The sequence below is a fragment of the Rhinolophus ferrumequinum genome, chromosome 14, assembly GCF_004115265.2.
Source record: "Rhinolophus ferrumequinum isolate MPI-CBG mRhiFer1 chromosome 14, mRhiFer1_v1.p, whole genome shotgun sequence".
NCBI lineage: Eukaryota > Metazoa > Chordata > Mammalia > Chiroptera > Rhinolophidae > Rhinolophus > Rhinolophus ferrumequinum.
The window spans coordinates 42405262-42426828 of NC_046297.1; the positions used below are offsets into that span (position 1 = coordinate 42405262).

At 37.2% G+C, this 21567-nt stretch overlaps 1 protein-coding gene across 1 annotated transcript; it reads right to left on the reverse strand.

Annotated features, from left to right (window-relative positions):
- Positions 1-4212: 4212 nt before the first annotated feature.
- PABPC1 (poly(A) binding protein cytoplasmic 1) lies at positions 4213-21015 on the reverse strand. Its single transcript, XM_033126476.1, has 15 exons — positions 20318-21015; positions 16977-17170; positions 16350-16465; positions 14236-14375; positions 12495-12589; positions 12032-12169; positions 11730-11825; positions 8417-8689; positions 8095-8185; positions 7380-7490; positions 7139-7293; positions 6492-6576; positions 5817-5947; positions 5161-5254; positions 4213-4320 (listed from the first exon to the last, which is right to left on the reverse strand). The coding sequence occupies exons 1-14, from the start codon at positions 20508-20510 to the stop codon at positions 5162-5164; spliced, it is 1911 nt and encodes a 636-aa protein (XP_032982367.1). The 5' UTR covers positions 20511-21015; the 3' UTR covers positions 4213-4320; position 5161.
- Between the last annotated feature and the right edge of the window lie 552 nt (positions 21016-21567).

Sequence of the window (21567 nt, forward strand, 5' to 3'; positions counted from 1 at the left end):
AAGGTTTCAAGGCTTTTAAGGACAGGCTAATAGGGGCAATGTTTCAGACTACAAACTGAAATCCTTCGTGATCTGGCAAGGTGAGAAACCCAGGGCCTTGAAGCGTATCAATAAGCACATGCTACCAGTGTACTACAGAAGCAGTAAGATATGGATGACACAGTTCCTCTTCCAAGATGCCCTCCTGAATTGCTACGCCAGCAAAATGGAGTTTGGAGAATAACTTACCTTTCAAGATTTTATTGTTGATAATGCTTCCAGAAATCCTTATTGGTCTTCATCCCAATGTCAACATGGTGTTTATCCCCTCCAAACACCACCTCTTTGGATCAGGGAATTACAGCAGCTTCTAAGGCCTACCACCTGAGGACCTTTGCTCAAGTTTTGCTCAAGCTATTGCTGCAACTGAGGAAGACACTGAAGACACTGATGAAATTCTGGAATTACATCTATGATTCTATCAAGAACCTTGCTTGGATTCAGTGTGATGTCACCAAGGAGTGTTAAAATGGCATCTGGAAGACACTCAAGAGGTTCATCCCTAACTTCAAAGGACTTGTCAAGGATGAGGTAAGGAAGTTGCAAAAATGAAGCTTGTGATTGAGATGGCAAACACTTTAACCTGGGTGTGGATGAGGGTGACAGTGTCCTAAAGGTGGTTCCTGAGTAACTGACGAGTGAGTTATTAGAACTGGAATAAGAATGAATAGCTGAAGAAGAGGGAAAAGGAAAACTGCAGAACAAGAACCCCCAAGAAAATTCAGGTTAGTAGATGCTTTTGCATAGCCTCAACAAGGTCCTTAAAAAATTTGAAAACATGGACCCCAACACCGTAAGGTTTTTATTCAGAGAAATGTACATGACGCATTATCTGCTTACAAGAAAACCTAAAGAAACCAACCAAGCAAACCACCATGGACACACTTCTGAAGAATAACATGGCCTCCGGAAGAGCTTGAAGCCGGTCCTTCAGGAAGTGTTACAGAAGGCATTTTTATCCCACAACTCCCTGAGTGCTATTATTACCTATTAGCCCTGAATACCTTCCAGTGGGACAAAATGTGAAGGTGGAGACAAGTGTTATTGATGACCTGACACTGTGTAGGTTTGGGCTAATATGTTTGTCTTCATTTTTAAGTTTAAAATAAAAATAAAAAATTTAAGTAGAAAAAAAGCATATAGAATAAGGATGTTTTTGTACAGCTGTACGTGTAACTTCACGCTGTTATTACAAAAGATTTTTAAAGTGAAAAAATTAAAATGTTTAAAAGTTGCAGTAAGCTGTTATTGAAAATGTAGCTTATAAATTTAGTGTAGTCTAAATGTAGTGTTTAGTCTACAATAGTGCACTGTCTTAGGCCTTCATTCACTCACCACTCACTGGCTCAGTCACACCAACTTCCAGTCCTGCCAAGGTCCATTCATGGTTAGTGCCATATACAGGTGTTCCATTATTTAAATCTTTTATATTACTTTTACTGTACCTTTCTCTGTTTAGATACTTACCCTGTGTTACAATAGCCTAGGAGCAACAGCCTATACCATACAGCCTAGGTCTGTAGTAGGCTACACCACCTAGATTTGTGTTAAGTGCACCCTATGTTTAGAGTGACGAAAGTGCTTAAAGAATGTCAGTATGTATCCCCGTCCGTTAAGTCATGTATGACTGTAGTTTGATGAGAGCAAGTACTCATGCACTGCGTAACATTTCAATCAGACAGACTGCATACACAATGGTGGTCCTAAAAGATTATAATGCAGAAAAATTCCTGTCACCTAGTGACATCATAGACATCATAACATCACAAATCAACGCATTACTCGTGTTTGTGATACTGGTGTAAATCTACCGTGCTGCCAGTCGTATAAAAGTTATCATCTAGGTTTGTGTTATAAGTGCACTGTGTTCGCACAAGAACAAAATTAATTGCCTAAGGATGTATTTCTCGGAACGTATCCCCATTGTTAAGCAGCTCATGACTTGTATAATCAAAGAGCATACTGTAAACAAGATACTTTAGCTGATTCCATCCATGCAAGTCTCAGTATAAATGTTGAAATGGAGAAAAGATTCTAGGCTAAAAAAGCAGTTTCCCATTAGCCATTTATACATCTAGCACCCACAGAAGAATGTCACCTATCAATTTAGTCTCAAAACTTCCAATAGGAGTAGACAAAAATTTGAGGTGAATTTGCAAATACAGAATCTTCCAATGATGATCGACTTTTTCCTAAATTGAGATTACAAAACTTTAGTTTTGTTGGCTCCTCTCAGTCACAAAAGTTTGCTACATCTAAGAAAATGAAGCTATTTAAAGAACAGATGGAGATGATTTATCTTCGTATCACACAAGAAACACCAAATTCCAACTACCCAATGTATAAAGCTACTGTCTGTGTACTCTTATCTGCAACTTTAGATTTTAGAAGTTTGAAACTGTGGTAAATTATAGATACACTTCTAAGGTGTCTCAAACTAGTCTGCTCCTTTAAAACCTCAAAGCCTGAACCACTTCGTATTCAAATTTGAAAAAAATATGGTATATACAAAAGGGGCCAAAAGAATGTGTACACATTTTAAGAAAGAAAAAAACTGTATAGAAATTGTAATATATACCGATAACAAAAGATATTCATAGTCATGTGTATACATTTTTTTTGGCACCCTCAAGTATTGAAAAACTTGCATGGTGACAGATTGTTTCCATCTCAATGAACTGTCAGCCCCTTAAACGGTAGTTCTATAGTCAGGCAAAATACAAAATGATCATTAGAATGCCTACTGGGTACAGATTTATCCATGTAGGAGGATAAGGTTTATGTGTACATCTTAATTTCAAAAGAGGAAGCCAAAGTGAAGGCATTCCAGGTAGCGCATTATAAGGCTTCATTATGCAGGGAGGGCTTACATTGTCACAGGCATGGTTTTATTTGGATTTATTTATTTGTTCCCAAAGGCAACAGAGCTGGTGTTGACATAATTCTAGCATAGTGATGAGATAATCAGATGTGCACCTTTGAAAGCTAACTCTGGCAGTAGTAGTAACTGGCAGTAGTAGTATGTAGAGAATGGAACAGAGATTAAAACCAGACCATTCTCAAAAGTGCATTCAAATTGCCAGGGATTTGTTTTATGCAGATGTTCAGCCTCATCTTCTAAAATATGTTCTCTAGAGATAGGATCCCTTATCTTCCTTTTTCACAAGTACGTTGGATGTTAAGATATCATACTGAGATGAAGTCATAATCATCAACTATCAAATTATTCAAAAAAAGGCTAAAAATGAATCCTAACTTTTTGATATCAATATAAAAATTGTACTAAAGACATCTTCCATTTCACTAATTTTACTAAAAGACCCAGTCTTACATAATTACATAATATATATCATATAATAATCACATATATATGTATAATTATATAACTTATATAATAATTATGTATCTTATATTATGTAAGACCCGGTCTTATATTAATTTTTGCTCCAAAAGACGCATTAGCGCTTACTGTCTGGCGAGGTCTTATTTTCGGGGAAACATGGTAATAGAGTCTAACTGTTGTTACTGTCTTATACATATAAATGAGGACTTAAGCTAATTACGTCCCAGCCTAGAAACCTTAAGTCACAAATTGGCATCATCTCAAAAAATGTTAAGATCATTTAACAAATACAGATATTCCTTGTTGAATTCTCTTGAATGCCTAAATTCATAAAATGCGTTAATTAGAGGAACAATCTTGTTTCTCCTCTTTTCCATAAAACCAAAACACTATTGAAACTTAATTAACAGTACCTTTGTCATGAAAGGTTTTTATGCCAATTCCAGCTTATCACCTATTTACACAAGCCAAGAGAAATAAAATAGCATAACATCACCGTGCACTGTTTAATTTTTATTAAAGCAAGAATTTTATAATCCAAATTACGTTTCCTTGCTCAGTTATCAATTCTGTTATTTGAAACAGAAGTGACATTCTGAGCTATTCCACGGTAAAGAATTACAAAATTAAAGAAAGGAATGCTTTAAATTTTTGTACATGAAAATTCTTTTTCTCATGGTCTATAAAATATTAGTTTGTTTTTATATTTTACTATTTTTTTGTGTTTTTTGTTGTTTTTAAATCAATAAGTAATCTAGGACTAGCATTATGTTTGCTAGACCTGGCATTTGCTCAGTACATAAGCTTCAAAGTTTCCTTTCCTTTTTTTATTTATTTTATATTTTGCAATGTTTTTTTTCCATAATATTTAAATTTTTCGATGTTTAGATATTTTTCTTCGGTGAAGCACGAGTTTCTTTTCGTGGTCCCTGATCAATCTGTAAGTGTAGGGGGAAAAACAGATTATTACAATCATCAAATTTGCTATGAGACTAGATCTTAATTATCCAACCACTGTAAAGTGATAGAGGTGCTATTTATTGCTACCGTGGCAATCATATCACAATATAACAATGTATGAAATTAACTAGCATTAAATTCGCCAGTTATGTATCAAATACTTCAATAAAACCCAAACCAACAAAACAAGGAAATTAAAAAGACCAATACTAGTACTCATCAGTAGCAAATTAAAAGCCTTGGGCCAAATTCAGTCTGCAGCCTGTTTCTGTAAAGTTTTATTGGAACACAGCCACACCCATTTGTTTGCATATTGTCTATGGCTGCTTTCACAGTCTTAACAGTGGGAGTACAGCAACTGCAACAAAGACAAGTCCTACAACAAAGCCAAAAATATTTCCTATCTGGTCCTTTACAAAAAGCTTTGCCAATCTCTGGTCCAGGCTATGCTGTTTCTTGGGAGTAAAGCAGGGCAACAGTAGAGGCCCAAGGGCAACTGTCATTGCTGCCACCCAAGAAAAGGTATTAGCTATTGAGACCTCTAGAGTAATCACACAACAGGGCCAATTCATTACAGGCAATTGGTAAAAATTACTATACAAAATGTTTGAACATGCTTTGATTTTAAAAACCCAAGTTTATTATCAGGGTAACAGGTAAAATTTCTTTAATTTTAATATTCCTACATCTCTTTGGAAAATTAGCAATACATTTGAGTTAATGGTAAAAAAAAATTTCTTGCTATGTTTCAAAATATGCTCAAACTGTTATAAAAGATTAAGGAAACAAGGTTAAAACAAAGACGGAGTAAAGCTCACTTTAAACAGTTGGAACACCAGTGGCACTGTTAACTGCTTTCTGGGCAGCCTCTTTAGCTTGGTGGGCTTGTAGCACAGCTACAGCTTCATCAACCTAAAAAAAGAACAAACTGGCTCTGAAAAGGAGTAACTAGAAGAATCTCAAACTGACTATACATAAATGTCCATCAAAGATGAAAGTAGAAACAACTATTAAGAAAACATTCTAGCTGTATCCATACATATCTTTTTGGGTTCCATTCCACCACTGTTCTAGAATTATGAACTCTTGCACTTACTCTCTTTCCACCAGAAATCCCCCAAAGTTGAGAAGTATCAGCAAGTATCTTTCTCCAAAAAAGCAGCAGCACAGTTAAAAAGAACATGGACTCTAGAGTTAAACTGACCATTTGAAACCAAGCTCTGCCATTTACTAGCTGTGTGAGCATTGGGCAAATTATCCAAGCTCTCTATGTTTGTTTCCCTGTTTATAAAATGCAAATAATAGCACCACAGGTTGTTATTATGAGAATTTACAATTAACACTTACAACGCTCTTAGAACTGTGTGTGGCTTGTATACAGCACTTTTAAATGTTCTATGAAATTAAGTTCTTACAAAAAGCCCTGAAATACATGGTCTAAGAGGCAGTTAGATAAATGATAAATTTAAATTACTTTAGAACGGAGAGACTCTGGAGACTCAAGCATATGAAGAAGTTCTGAATTATCGATCTCCAACAACATGCCAGTGATTTTACCAGCAAGAGTAGGGTGCATGGCTTGAATTAGAGGAAATAGCCGTTCACCTGGAAACAAAAACATTCAAAGACTCTTTCAATTGAAAGAATTTTAAAGGCATTTACCACATAAAAAGGGGGGTTTTATGAACCTTATATATATAGCAAATATATGCTAACCCATAGTCCAACATTTTAATACATTTTCATGGAAAAATTGTTAAAATAAAAGAAATTAACATCTACCACAAGGCAATTAATTACTGGCAGTATGAGTTTGCCAAAAAATGAGATTAAGCTATGTTACAATATTAAGTTAGATCTGTGCTCAGGCAAAGTCAAATTTGTTTCCGCATATCTGGTTCAAAGTCCCTCTTCCAAACATGTGGTACGGCACATGGCAAGTAATGCCCTATTACCGTAATTCATCAAAAGCAACGTGTTAATAGATTTCTGGGCTTTTAATTAGTTAGGCAGACAAACTGTGCTATCATAATCATTCATGCCAATTCAGATCAATCCTGCCACCCTGTTGTTATTATCAGGTGAAAAGGAGGTGCCTTCCTATTTTCTAGTCTCTCTGTAACTAACTGGGTGGGACAAAGCTACTTACCCAACATTTGCTTTTGCTCTTGAGGAGGGGCAGATGCCAACATGGAAGCAGTCAAAGGTTCCTGACCTTGTACATGAACGGCAGGCTAGATATAAAATAGGAAATTTCCTAAGTTCAAATACAGAACTAATGGCAAGTACAAATGACACTCATCTCTGGAAAAATCACTGAAGTGATCAAGACTGCAATCTAAACATACATAGGAGAAGCTGAGTGAATCAGAATAGCCTAAGGGAGCTATTAATACTTATCTGCTCAATTATAACCACATAGGATATTTCAGTTTTTAACCTGGAATATTCTTCTTAACTATATTTCTATTATGATCAATGACAGTTTTTGATCTCAGGGTCAAAAAAAAGGGTAAGCCAAACCTCAGAAACCAAACTAAACTTTACCTTTTCTTCCTTATAGCTATGACAAACAAAACTATTAAGCCACACAAGTAAATTCAGGATGCTGAATGTTTGCCTAATTCCGATAGTGTAAGGCAAATAAGACATTTTTACATACTATCAACTACTGGGACCATCAATTAACAAGATGTCCTAGGTATTTTAAGCTCTCCTATATCATAAAGCTGTCTTCAATTTCTCTGACTGCAACCAAGGGCTGGCATCTTTATAAAGAAATCATTCACACCATACCTGCTGCATGGTAACTTGTGGCTGTGCATTTAGATGTTGCTGAGGATTGCGAACTCCCGCAGCGTATTTATACTGTGGAACGGTGCGGACAGCAGGAGTAGCTGCAGCAGCAGCAGCTGCAGGACGTGGACCCATTGTCTGTGTTGATGTGTTAGCTAAAAAAAATTAAAAATATATTTTTTAGTTTTATGTTGCTACTTCAAATTGGAGGTCAATTTTTACAGGCAGGGTTAAGACTCACCAACACGCTGTGTTGACATGACTCGTGGAACCTGTGAAGAAGCTGGTCTCATAGTACTAAATGGCGGTCTAGGAGCGGCGGGGCGGATAGCACCGGGCATATTTTGGAATGCTACATTTAAAGATATGAAAACACATTAACTTGAAAAGACTCACTGAAAGTGCTTTTTTAGAGCTGAGGTTTGCACAAAAGGCTAAGTGACCAAATATAAATACCATTTTTTAAAGCTTAGTCTCATACCTGCCATTTCTACAGATTTATCAGATCAGATCATCAGTTAAATAAAAACATTCATTCATATAAGAACAAGGACTTATTAATATCTGAACATGATATATGAACCTCGTTCCAAGTGCTCCTGCAATATAGCACTATTCTACAGGACAAGGCTGACAATGCCAGGACGCTGGTCCTCATACATGGAACAACATCTTTTAAAACTACTGTCTAACCAAATATAAAATTAAGAGTTAGATCCATTCCCAAACTTATAAAGGAAAATCAAACCAGCACAGAAATCACTGTCATTAAGATATGAATTATGAAGCATTTTATAATTCTTTAAAAAAAAAAGCTAGGATTTGCAAAATGAACAGATACCCATAAATTATGAAAATCAAGTTAATATATCATTGACATATACAGCTAATTTAACTCCTGTATTTCTTTTCCAAATAATTCACCACCTTAATTAAGAGAAAAATGAAAGGCTTACGATGAGGTCTGGCACCCTGAGCAGTCCAGCGAGGACTTGGTCTTAGTTGAGCAATTTGGCTAGGAGGATAGTATGCAGCACGGTTCTGAGTCTGCAGAAAGCAAGCAAATGCATCAGTGCAAGAAAAAAGCAAATAATGTAACTAGTTAGACATTCTCAAAACATTTAGCAAGTCGTCACACTTTAAGCATTTTTTCCAAATTCAATCAGAATTCACATGTCTCTTAATATTTTCATCTTAAGGCTTTTATTATTATTTTCAGCACAAAACACTAAAAATGACCAAATATGAAAACCTTCATGCTGTTTTTCTAAAACCTACCTGTGGAATAGCTGCCATGAAGTAACCTGAAGGAGGTGCTGGCTGGTAGGGGTTGATTACAGGGTTGGGCACAGCTCTGACACTCGCCATTCTCTGCATATACTGGTTAGTGAGGTGAGCCTGGCGCTCTTCTTTGCGCTGAGCTAAAGCTACATACAATGGCTTGGTGGCCACGATTCTACCATTCATTTCTGTAACTGCTTTAGTGGCTTCTTCTGGGGAGGAGAAACATACAAAACCAAACCCTTTGCTGCGACCACCCTCCATCATAACCTATTAAAAGAAAAAATATTAAACAAGGTTAATGCAATGGTAGAACGAGGCACAAAAAGGAGAGCATTACTATTTAGTCAATTATAGCTACTGACTCAAATAACTAAAGACTTAATGCTTTCACCATATCCCCCAATAATTTTTCCTTATACCTACATATTAAGGGCAAACCACACATATACATTATCCTAGCCAAGCCAAAGAAGTGAAGGGGTAAAGGTAAAACAGCAACTTTAGTTATTTAGATGTAAGGTTTTTAATATTAAGGTATAAATATTTAAATAGATTCAAGGCGTACTATATTTGACTCTTTGGCACCACCGGAAATGTCCACAATTATAATTTGACTCTTCTAGAAATTCAAGCTAATGAGATGCTTTACTACTGTTTGGGAGGGAGCAGTTCAATCTTCTAATACCAATTATTTTAAAATAAAAATTTCACGTTCAAGACAAGAGCCATAAATATTGGGATATAACAATATTCAGGAGGAAGCTTCATTGACTGCAAAGATCTTTTAAATGTAAACGAGCAATAAGGTTATGCAAAGAACTCCTCACAAGTCCTGTAATATATATAAGCATGCTATCCAACTTTAGAAACAGTATGCTCGTGGAACAAATACGACAGAGTCCAATGATCTCACTTATATGTGGAATCCAAAAAAAAAAAAAAACCCAAAAAATAAAAAGTAAAACAAAACCAACAAAAAACCCCTAAATTCATGGATACAGAGAACAGCCTTGTGGGTGCCAGGAGGGTGAGGGTGGGAAGGGAAATGGGTGAAAAGGGGTTAAAAACATAAAAACTCCTAGCTACAAAATAAATTCTGGGAATGTAATGTATAGCATGGGGACTACAGTTAGTAATACTGTATTGTATATTTGAAGGTTGCTAAGACAGCAGATCTTAAAAGTTTTCATTATAAGAAAAAAAATTTTGTAATTATGATGATGGATTGTGGTGATCACTTTGCAATGTATACAAATATTGAATTATGTTGTATACCTGAAATTAAATGTCATATGTCAATTAAATCTAAATGGAAAAAAAAAAGAAACACACTCCAGAAACATACCCATGCAATTATGGGAATTTAGTATGTTAAACATTTTTAAATAGTGGGGGAAAAAATGGACTTTTAACTATTTATTTAGTATGTGGTACATTGGCACAACTGAAAAGAAGTTAAATCTCTTGTATCACATTAAAAAATTAAATTGCCAGATAAGAGTTTCAATCTGAACATAAAATGCAAAAATACAGGGAAAATCTAAGATGACACAAGATCCCAAAGTCCTAAGTGAGAAACTGGGAGAAAATTATTTGCAATATATAAAAAAAGGGCTGGCATAAAATTCTCCATTAAAAAAACCAAAACAATGTAATATAAAAATATGCAAAGAAAAGGCAAAACTAATAAACACATGAAAAACACGTCACCATTTGAAAAGATGCATACCACTTTCTACTAAATTAACAAGATGTAGAAGTTTGTTCAGCCCTTTTGGACAATTCAGTTGTACCAATTTTAAACACATATACCCACTAATCAGTAATTTCAACTCTAGAACTTCAGAAATACTGGCACGTGTGCCAAGATATGCATGGATAAAAATGTTTATTAGACTGGTAGGTCTAACAGTGGAAATATGCAAAGCAACCTAAATGATTATCAATAGTTACAGTAAAATAAATAATGGTGCATCCACACCATGAATATTCAGCAAATAATTGAGAAAAATGATTGAAATATACATTTAGATCTACTACTAAATAAAACAGCAAATTGCAAAATATGTATAGTATGATCCTGTTTTCTAAAAACTATATATATAAACTGGACAAGTGTGAAAAATTATCTGGGATGGCCACTCAAACTCCTTTTTGGAAGCTGAAAACAGAAGATGGAAGGGTCGCCGCACTTTTTATCCTTCTACCTTGATAAATTTGTTTTCCAGCAATCATTATTAAATCAACATAATGACCTCTTTCTCCAAAATAAATTCTTGCCAAACTTTTCACCTCCTTGCCAACAGGCACATTCCAATCCACAAAGGACTTAAAAAAAGACTTAATACTCTCCTTTGTAAAAAATGCATGCATCATGCATTCAAAATAAACTAATGCAAAATATTCAATTTAAACAGCTTTTAGGGAACATACTAAGGATAAAGACAATCAGGAATATATTCTATCACACTCCAGGTACTTACAAAAGCACAGGCTGAAACACAAGGCAACCACATCACCTGCATTTTTATTTGTATTCATCTATCATGCCCCTAACATTTCCTTACTTTGATAACCAATGGGGTTGCCAGGAAAAGTTGAGTAGAAAGGTAAGTCATGAGGTCATTCCAGAGCACTGAGTTTTAATTGTTGCTATACTTTTGAGGACCTGCCTAAAGTTTTAGACACTCTTCCCACCCCTCCAAAATACATGTGCACAAAACTTTATGTGCAAAGGAATTAGTGTACCATGGACACCATAAAAAAACACCTAGAGCAGTTTCTTAAATCAAAATTCCATAATTTAGAATAGAGTCCTACTGTTGTATTTCTTAATTTCTGATTTCAAGTAAAAAAAAATATGATCTCTATCTTTACTGCTAGGGGACTTGAAGTTTGACTCCCCAGAATGAACTGAATAAGTGAATAGATTAGCCTGATAGTTAACAAGTATAGTTCCCTAATAAACTGCCTTCTTTAACCAGTTAAATAACTAGCGTAGCAGAGTATAGAACAGTGCGTATCACTGAGGACCAATCAGTAACTACAGTCATCAACTACAGCCTTCCTCATAAAGATTTCAGAATTTGCCATCTGCGAAAATAAACTATGGGGCTACAACATCCACTTCAAATTTGATTGTTTCTGAAGCAATGTATGAAAAACTCAATTTCCAGAAAAATCAAGTTTGTTTGGGGTAGGGGGATCCTATTTGGCTATTCGTTTACAAAATGTAAAATTTATATACATATATCCATGTGTATGGATTTTCCCAAAATCTTTTTAAAAAATTCATCATATGCTTTACCTTTGCACTAGTGATTGTACCAAATGGAGAAAACTCTTTCCGGAGACGTTCATCATCAATACCATCATCAAGATTTTTCACATAAAGGTTAACACCCTAAGAAAAAAAAAAAAGAAAACACAACTGTAGAAAAAGAAAACAGAAAACCATGGTGGTACTTAATCACACTTCCTATTGTTTTATCTCATGTTTCTTCTCTTTTCCCCCTCTCAAACCTTCCAGTTACCTGGCAGTAACTGAAATGAAAGTAACATAGATTTCCTCATTCCTGTCATATTTTGCTTGTTCAATTAAAAATGAACCTGGTATCTGGTGATCCTATCTTGCTTCATCTGTTCAAATTTGCGCTTAAGTTCCGTCTGCCGTTCCACTTTTTTCTGAGCTCGACCAACGTAAATTTGTTTTCCATTGAGCTCCTTTCCATTCATCTCATCCACAGCCTTAGAGAAATCACAAAAAATTTAATTACTAACTTGCAAAGTTCATTTCTTTAACAATAAAGAAAACTTGTTAGATTATGAAAGCTAAAGATAGACCCACTACAAAAATAAAACTGAGGTTTTGGGAAAACACAGGTTTCCAATTTATACTGTCAAAACTAATACATAAAATGCAACTAATTCAAAACAATACATGTAAAGATGAACATACAAAATAGCCTTTGGTGTGCATGTAAATTTCAACACAAGAGCAACCCAACTTTATATCCCCCTTTACTATAAAATACAGAAAACCCACACTGCCTTTAGTATATTTAATTCTTACTTTCTGTGCATCTTCATGCCTTTCGAAGCTTACAAATCCAAAACCTTTGGATTTTCCACTTTCATCAGTCATTACTTTCACACTTAAGGCAGGTCCTAAAAACAAAATTTTTTAATGACTCAAGATATTCTATACAACATTTAGTTTATACATTTCAAACTTCAATATATAAAAACAAAGCCATGAAAAAAATGGTTAAAAAAATTCCAAGCCTTCAGAAATTTATTCATGCTCTAACAACCCCATCCACCTGGCCATAGACACTAAATATTCTCTTCAAAGACCCTTTATTTCTACTAAGCTAAATAAATACTCTGTTCCCTGAAACATTCCTACTTTCATTTATAGAAGTATGTTTTAGACAACTGTGAAAAATGAAGTTTTATTTTTAACATTAGGAAAAAAAAAGGTTTTTTAAAAAAAACCCAATAATTGGTTTCCTTGACATCAGAATTAAGAAATAAGAATTTCTTAAGTCTATTATTTCAACAGGCCATACAGGGTTTGACATCACCTGGAGGAGATGGCATGTTTCTGAAGACACAAGTCCCCTCTCTACCCTCTTAAGTGAAAGAGACTTAAGTGAGGTAGGTGTTACCTCAGGTAGGTGGGGCAAAATTACAGAAATCACTCAAAATGTATGGGCATAGGTAGACTGTTACTTCTGAATGTATCTCAGTCCTAAGGCTCTATTTCCAATGTCTGTAATGTAAACCACAAATAATTGGCATATTTACATATTGGTGTTCAAACTGACATAGCATTATTCATTTGGGATAGCAGTTAACAATATCCAACTTTAGAAATAGCTTCTAATTAAAAAACAAGACAGATGAAATATACAAAAGCTGGTCACCAAAGAAAATGTAGAATAAGATGCAAGACATGATATTTTTGTCTTACACAATTCATCTTTATGCAATAATGACAATGTTTTTGCTCAAAGGAATAGAGGGTTCAATGTAGCGTGCTAGCTTGGCAATAGAAAAGGATTAGATTTCCTAATTCTTTATTATTTGAAATGCTTTTAAAAAGCCATCTTAAAGTATTTAAGGTCAACCAAAGCAAAGCAAAGGGTAAGAGGCAAGCAAATCATTTACAAAAATGTACAATTTAAGGTTCATCTGATCACTTAACACAACTATCTAAAGTAAGGCTGGTTACACTTCATTAATTTGGAGTTTAATGAAGTTAATTTGAAATACAAGGAAAGAGTATTTTAAGATCCCATGGATTCAGAAGGCCATCCCAAGGAGATACCCTTGGAAAATCTGGATCTTTGGCTTTGTCTGTAAATGTCATTGTTTAAAATTGCTCAAATATGATGCTACTGAGACTAGCCAAATAGCCTAAAGTTAGCCAGCCTTCCCGTCCTATAAAAACTGCACTCCAACCTAAGATGGCTGTGTCACATGCATGCTCTGAGATAGGATCTATAAATGCATAAATCCACCAATTTCTCAACAGTGCAAAAACCTTTTAAAAATCTTTTCCAATTACAGTCACACCTTGCTGTGCTAATACAATGCTATTGTTCTTATAACCGGATAAAATTCTATTTGTATACTACTTTGAAATATAATAGACTATCAGTAGCTTGATCCAAATAACTACAAATATTTTTAAGTACCATGTTAAATTTCATTTCATTTACTTTTGTAGTATAAAAAATTAGCCAAAACTAATGTTGAGCAATTATATTCAAAACTTTGAGTGTAAAAATTTAATTCAGACACATTACCAAACTTGCCAAAGAGATCCTTAAGGCGCTCATCATCCATGTCTTCTCCAAAATTCTTGATGTAAACGTTGGTGAATTCTTTTGCCCTAGCTCCGAGTTCTGCTTCTCGTTCTTTACGAGACTTAAATCGTCCAACAAATCTAATGAAGTATGAAAGGACTATAAAATTAGGTTCTATTTTATGAAATTCAAATTAATTAAGCCTGATGGTTGATTTGTAAATGTTACTGATAATTTCAGCGCCCCCAATGGAGAACACTATAAAACAGAACAGGGCCTCAACTGAAGAAATAAAAGCATAAAATAAGAACAAACATTGCAATTACAATCACAATTTTGTGTCTTAATACACACTTGTCTCTCTTCTGTCCAGCTAACCCAGGGTTAATGAGATCACACCTATCAGTACAAATGAGTGGGAGTAAACATGCACCATGCCAATGAAAAGACCTAAAAGCTTTCATCACTGCTTTTTCAAGTGGTCCTTAAACTTTGTTTGCCATCTCCTAAATTAAAATGTAAACTTCTGAATTCTGTACTCTTAACACACAATAGCCGGGCATAATATTCTTTGCAACAATATCAACAGAATGCATTTAAAAATTTTAGTTTTCCCTTAATACAAATGTAGTACATGGATCACTAAAAAATATTTAATATACATCAAAACAGAAAACCATCTCCTATAATCCCATTCAAATCACAACTGACTTTTCGTGTGTCTTGTTTCTGTGTTCAAGAACGTTAAAGGAGATACCTATGATTTTGTTTACTTGTACACCCCCCATCCATATGGTGGTGCTTCTCCAAGCTATTAATTTTATAAATGTTCCAATGGAAGCATAATATTCCTTTGTGGACATAACTTTCTGCCTCTGTAAATAATGCTGGAACTTTATGAGACTATTACTTGTTCTTAGGGCAGTCGCAGAAAAATCATGGTAGTTCAAAGGGTATATAAACGACCCTAAGTTTATGCACACAAATTGTTTATCATTTTATTCTCAGAACAGCAATAAATCAAGTCTTTATTTAATCTAGAGACCCCACCAGTGGTAGGCATACTTTTTTCCTCTCTAAAGCGTTGTTGACAGGCAAACTCTAAGTTGTTTTCATCTGTGAATACTAATAATGCAGAATTATTTCTCATTTAAAGGTGTACTCTTTCTAAGAATTAGCCTTTGTAAACATTATTCATGTTGAGGAGTTGCTGGTTTTCCTAAGACTTACATGGGTTTCTTTATATATTACAAAGTCTTTACTTAATCATGCAATTGACACAGAATTCAAACAGGTAACACCATGTGCGTAAGGACTCCTTCATGTACAGACCGGATCACACCACCTGATGCACTGATTTATGAGAACCACACCTTAAGAGTGATGCAATTGACTTATAACAACCAAACCCAATTTGCATGCCATCATTACACAGTAACATGAACTCACAGATCATTTACAATATGACCTCACAGCTGAAACTGCCCAGATAATTAACCAAAATCCACTGGCACTGAGGATAAAAAAAATTAAGATATGTCATTTCGTTGGGCTCATAAAGTCTGTATTCTTACAACCTGAAGCAGAAAGTCTTATAGAAGTCTTGGGGTCAAAAGGTTAAAAAAAACCCCCTAACTTTAAACTTCATCAATAAACTGCAGCAGTATAACTAGTAAGAGCCACCCTGGTCTCTGAATTTAGACCACTGGGTTTGTATCCTAACCTATCATACTACCATGTAAATACATGAAAATTATTTTAGCCCATTTCCTCAAATGTAAAATGGACTACTTACTACCTCAGGACTTACGATTAAGTTTCTGTCTTGACTCCTAGTTTTTCAACTGTGCACTTACTTTGAAAAAGTTCTATATCCTAGTATATTCATTTTCTGCCCTTTCCTTTTTGGTTTGAATGTTGACCATTTTATTAATTCAGTTATTTGTATGTTACATTAAATGTAGAGAAAACACAATTATAAAATCTACCGAAATGTGGTTTATTTTCACTCTAACTGTATCTTTTTAAGAGGAAATATATTAACTTCTAAAATGAACGCATTTGAATTATTAAAAACAGACTTGAACTATGATTAACTAAATATTTATACTTACACTTTGCGATCATTTAGAAGCATCCCATTCATTTTTTCAATAGCTCTTTCAGCTGCTTCCTGTGTCTCAAAATGTACAAATCCATAACCCTTGGAACCATTTTCATCACAAACCACCTAGGAAAAAATGTATACCGATTTTTCATTGCATACTATTAATTTAGCATTTTTCCAGTGTTCGAAACACAGCTAACACAAGGATTAGGGGTGCAGACCTCCCCCCACTCCAGCACAGTAAAAAATCTAAGTATAACTTTTGACTCCCCAAAACCTTAAGTTGTCCCTCAGTATCCATGGGAGAATTGGCTCCAGGACCCCCTGTGGATACCAAAATCCACAGATGCTCTAAGTCCCTACATAAAATGCATACAACCAGTTCTCTGTATCCATGGACGCCCAGCCACAGATAAAAAGCACTACAGGTACTTATTGAAAAAAAATCTGTTTTTAAGTGGACCCATGAAGTTCAAACGTGCATTATTCAAGGGTCAACTGTAACTTGTCAGCCACCTAACCTGGGTATTTGGGACATAAAGATATCTATTAACAGACAATATCGCTATTTTAAGAAATAAACTGCAAATAGCTAAGATACTATAAATATGTTTACTGTCACCTTTTCGCTTACCTTACATGAAAGGATGTTACCAAAAGCAGAAAACGTATCATACAGTGCTTTATTATCAATGGATTTGTCCAAATTTTTAATGAATATGTTGCCCACTCCACTTTTGCGAAGTGATGGATCACGCTGAGACCACATGATGCGTACTGGCTTGCCCTTTATAACATCAAAATTCATGGTGTCCAAAGCACGCTCCGCTACAAGAAGGACATTTTCAGGGTAAATATTACTTCAAAACTTGTACAAGCCACTTAAAATTATATAATCTATTGTGTGTGAGGTGGAGTGGTTAGGCATTCGATCGCTCTACCTCTTTAAACTTCAAGATGACTGGACCTTACCTCTCAGTAGTCTAGATTTAAACTTATAATGCAAAAAGAGAAGATAAATATCAGAAACCCCAAATTTCCCCCCCGTTAATGGATGATATATCACTATTAATGTATTTCTGAAACATTTCTTCCTTTCATTGCCATTAAATTTAAAAGCACTTTTTTGTTCCTAGTCAAGATAAAACCAAAATTCCCTTTCACATAATGAGCAACATAATGCTTAAGGAGCAATATAAAAGACATTAGGCAACTGAAAATGATCCACAGGCTGAAAGGTATTTCACGGATTTTTAAGTATTTTAACTTCTTCCTTATTGCTCACCAAAATTAGTGGTTTCATTGGCAGCTTATCCAATAACTTCCAATATTACACAAGTTAGTCTATTTTCTTAAAAAAGAACTTCCTGAATTATTGGGAAGATTTTCAGTGAATCATGGCACAACTTCCTATTGCCATGTAGAAAATAAGACTATATTTATTCAGATCAAGATTTGAATCAGGCCTTCAAAAGCTAATATGAAGTTAAGCATACTTAGCTTTATAATACAGAAGTTTTGAAATACCACAACTACAATAGTCACAATTCATTATTAACGCTTTCTTGATGTATAAAACCAATTTTATCTTAGATCATTTTACTTAGTAACTGATCATTTAACCAATTATTTCTGGAGTGCTACAAAATTTCAAAATCTACCCTATGATTTCAGGGTCTACAAAGGATTGAATTATGTGCACCTGTACCATTAAAGAAACACTTAAAGAAGTTGAGACTTAAAATGAAAAAAATGTATCCTTAAGCAAAAAAGATTAATCTCTTCAGAGGGGAAAAAGCTGGTCCATTTGAAGTTCTATACCAATTTTCACAAATTCCATGCCAATGTAACTGAAGTTATTGAGGGGGCAAATTTTCTGGCCACTTCTTTTTATAAATGAAAATTTCACTTTCTAAAAAATAGTGCCAATCAGCTGTCAGCTCTTTATCAATTGACCACACCCACTCCGCTCCCCTAGTTTTTTTTTAGCTGACTTCGCTAAAGCTTCTTTTTAATGAGTCACCTCTTCCGGTTTAATTGGAAACTGGTCACTTTCAGAAGTTATTATACAAGTCTATTCATGTAGCAATAAATAAAAAACAGAAAAAGAAAACCACTAAAAAAACTATTTGGAAAGACAGTAATTTGTACATATAGAAATCAAACTGAAAGATGGAAAAATGCTATCTTCTTTGGTATACACTAATTACTACCTACCCTGTCCTGTAACCATGGTAATCTAAACTTCAACTTTTCAAATCCCCAAGAAATTTTAAAAATTGTTTTTTAAATTTTACAATGGTTAAGCTTGGAAAACATAAAAGCCACTTTCAAGTTACTGTTTTCCAGTATCTAGAATTTGTTCAAGTTTTCTCTATCAACTCATTAGATTTTGATTACCTGACTCAAAATTATCTTCCCTAGTATTACTTTATCTTCTATTGAGTGGTAAATCTTGCCCAGAGTTGGGAAGAACTGTTATGGAGTGACATTTGGAGCTACTGCTTACAGAGCAAAAGGGCAGGAAACCTGCAGTGCAGTTTTACAACTTTTGGCTCAGTGTAACTCAATAAGTCTGCCCACCCAAAATCTGAGTATTAACTTTAACACATGAAAAGCTGATCATTAAATAATTTAAGTTTCATTAAGTGAACTTAAAGTTTAAATTCCACCTTTAACGTCTTTTCTACAAAAATAAAAACAATTATCTGTGTATTTTAGAATACTTGACATGTATTTAAGCAGCCTGGTAAGAAAAAGCAAAACTGGGCCCTAAAGTTGACTGAAGGTGACTTTTGGAAGTCAAATGATCCAGGTATAAGGAAAATACTCTTGGCAACAAACATCAGGCCACATATGGCATCATGTTTGCTCAATTTTGCTTTTGTGAACTGTTTAATTTCAAAATAAAAACGTAAGGTTAGCTAGCTTTCCCCCATAAATTTCAAGCTAACTCTATAATCTGTTAAGTTTATACTCAATCTCCATGATTTATAGATATTCTGGATCATTTTAAAAAATAAAGAAACCTGAACTACTCGAATGCCACAGAAGTATAATGGTCCAGTCTACAAACTACACTCACAAGTAACATTTTACAGCCAATTGGTCAATACATTTTTAAATAAAACTCCTCAAAATCACAGGAACTATTTCAGAAGAGATAAAAACAACATTCTGAACAAATTATCAGTACTATGAAACTAACTTGATTAAAAAATTAAAACGATCTTAACTGCCTGAGAAAACGATGGCCTTCAAAGGGATCATCCTCCACATCCCCTCCTCCCACCCTATTAATGTTAGAGTGAGAAATGTCTGAACTAGGGGAAAACCCCAAATGCAAATCTCATTGGTAGTTCACGTTTCTAGAGCCATCAATCACTGACAAGTTATTAAGAATGGAATTAGAAACCTGAGGACCACCACTGCATCACAGTATTAACTTTGAATACTCGAAGTCCTTGTGGCTTCCCCAGGCGATTGGGCCAGTAACAGGAACAGGCCTCGGGCCTGTGAGGTTACAGGGTTCAACACGTGGTATTTTTCGAGCACCGAATTGCACTTCCTCCCGGTCCTGGGGCGCCGGCAAGAGCCCCAGGTGGGGGAAGCGCCTCTACCTATTACCGGAGAAGGGGGCTCGGTGCTCCACTCCCCAGAATCCCAGGACTACTGGCGGGAGCGACTACTCTCACCCACCCTCCCGGCGCGTCATCACCCTAAAGTTTGAGAGCGGCTGAGGCCGAGAAAATGGTTGCAAAGGAGGAAGTGGCCTGGCGTGCGAGAGGCGTGCGGCTGTCGGCTGCGCGTGTTCCCGAGGGGAAGGGGAACGCGGGTCCCGGCGCTCTCTCGCCGGTCCCGGGTTGGAGGGGGTGACATGCCCTCCCGCCCCCCCCCCAGACCCGCCGGCCTAGCCCGCCCGCTGCCGCCTGAGCCTCATGGCCGCCAGCCCGCCCGCCGGGCCCGGCTTCTCACCGTCCGCCGGCTGCTGGAAGTTCACATACGCGTAGCCCAAGGAGCGGCGGGTGATCATGTCCCTGCAGACCCGGATGGACAGGATGGGCCCGGCCGGGCTGAACTTCTCATACAGCATCGCCTCGGTCACGTCGGGGTGTAGATCCCCCACGTAGAGCGAGGCCATGGGGTAGCTGGGGGCGCTGGGGTTCATCTCGGCACGGCTGCCCGCAGAGCCACAGGCCGCGACCTTTCCGTGAGGAGGGCTAGTGCTGGGGCCGGGGGCCGGAGCCGGGGGGAGGGGAACGGGGGCAAGCACAGAGGGACAAAAATCAACCGGAATCGAAAACTACTCAACGGCCGCAGAACGGAGTCGATCCGCTGCCGCTGACTGCCGGCTGCTGGCTAGGGAGCGAGGGTGACGATGTCGGGTCCGGGCTGCGGGAAGGCCTCGGTCTCTTGGTTGCTTCTTGGAGCTGCTGCGGGGCCGCGGGCGGGCAGGTCGGTCTCGGCTGCTTCACCGGGTTATTTTATAAAAGAGGAAGAAAAAAAATAAAAGTCTCCGGCGGGGGAGACGCGGATTTTTTGTAAATTTTTTTTGGGTTTTTTAAAAGATTTTTTTAGATTTTTTTTGGGTTTTTTAATAATAAATGTGTGTTCCGAGCCCGGAGCACACACTCCGCACTCTCAGCACTAACCGCCGGGGAGAAGGGGAAGCACCGCCTCCTGCACCCTCTACTTATACCCGCCGCGGCACTCGCCCCGCCCCCGCGCGTCTGACGCCAGGGCCTACGTGAGCGTCAGCGCCGGAGGAGGAGGTGGAGAAAAAGCGGCGAGGGGGAGGAGGGAAGAGAAAACTGGAGGAGAAAAGAGCAGAGAGGAAGGGAGAGGTGGTGACGGCGGCTGCTGCGGGTGTGGGGGTGGGGCTGGAACGGAGGGGCGGGGCTTCTGCGCACGCGCCGCGGCCGGAGAGGCGGGGCCCGCGCTGTGTTAGGGCCGGTGGGGGAGGGGAGAGCCGGTTCGCGGGCGGCTCTTGGAGAAGTCGGGTGGTACGGCCCCTCTTTCCACACACCCCGCCCCCACCTCCACCCCGGAGAAGCGTTAACCCGTCACCGCGGCAGTGGGCGGTGCTCAGGGCTTCCGGGTTCCTCAGCGCTAACCACCCCCCACGTGCACGGTTGCCTGGGCCTCCTTCCGCGGCAGCCAGCTCTGCTCTACCCGCCCCCGCCCCCGAGGGAGGCCGGGCACGAGTGGGCCGGCGTGATCCTTTC

Coding starts and splice junctions, on each gene's coding strand:
- PABPC1 (XM_033126476.1), bottom strand. CDS start 20,510: ATGAACCCCAGCGCCCCCAGCTACCCCATGGCCTCGCTCTACGTGGGG. Junction 17,171..20,317: donor CTTCCAGCAGCCGGCGGACG/GTGAGAAGCCGG, acceptor TCCTTCTTGTAG/CGGAGCGTGCTTTGGACACC. Junction 6,577..7,138: donor CACAAGTTACCATGCAGCAG/GTATGGTGTGAA, acceptor TTTTATATCTAG/CCTGCCGTTCATGTACAAGG.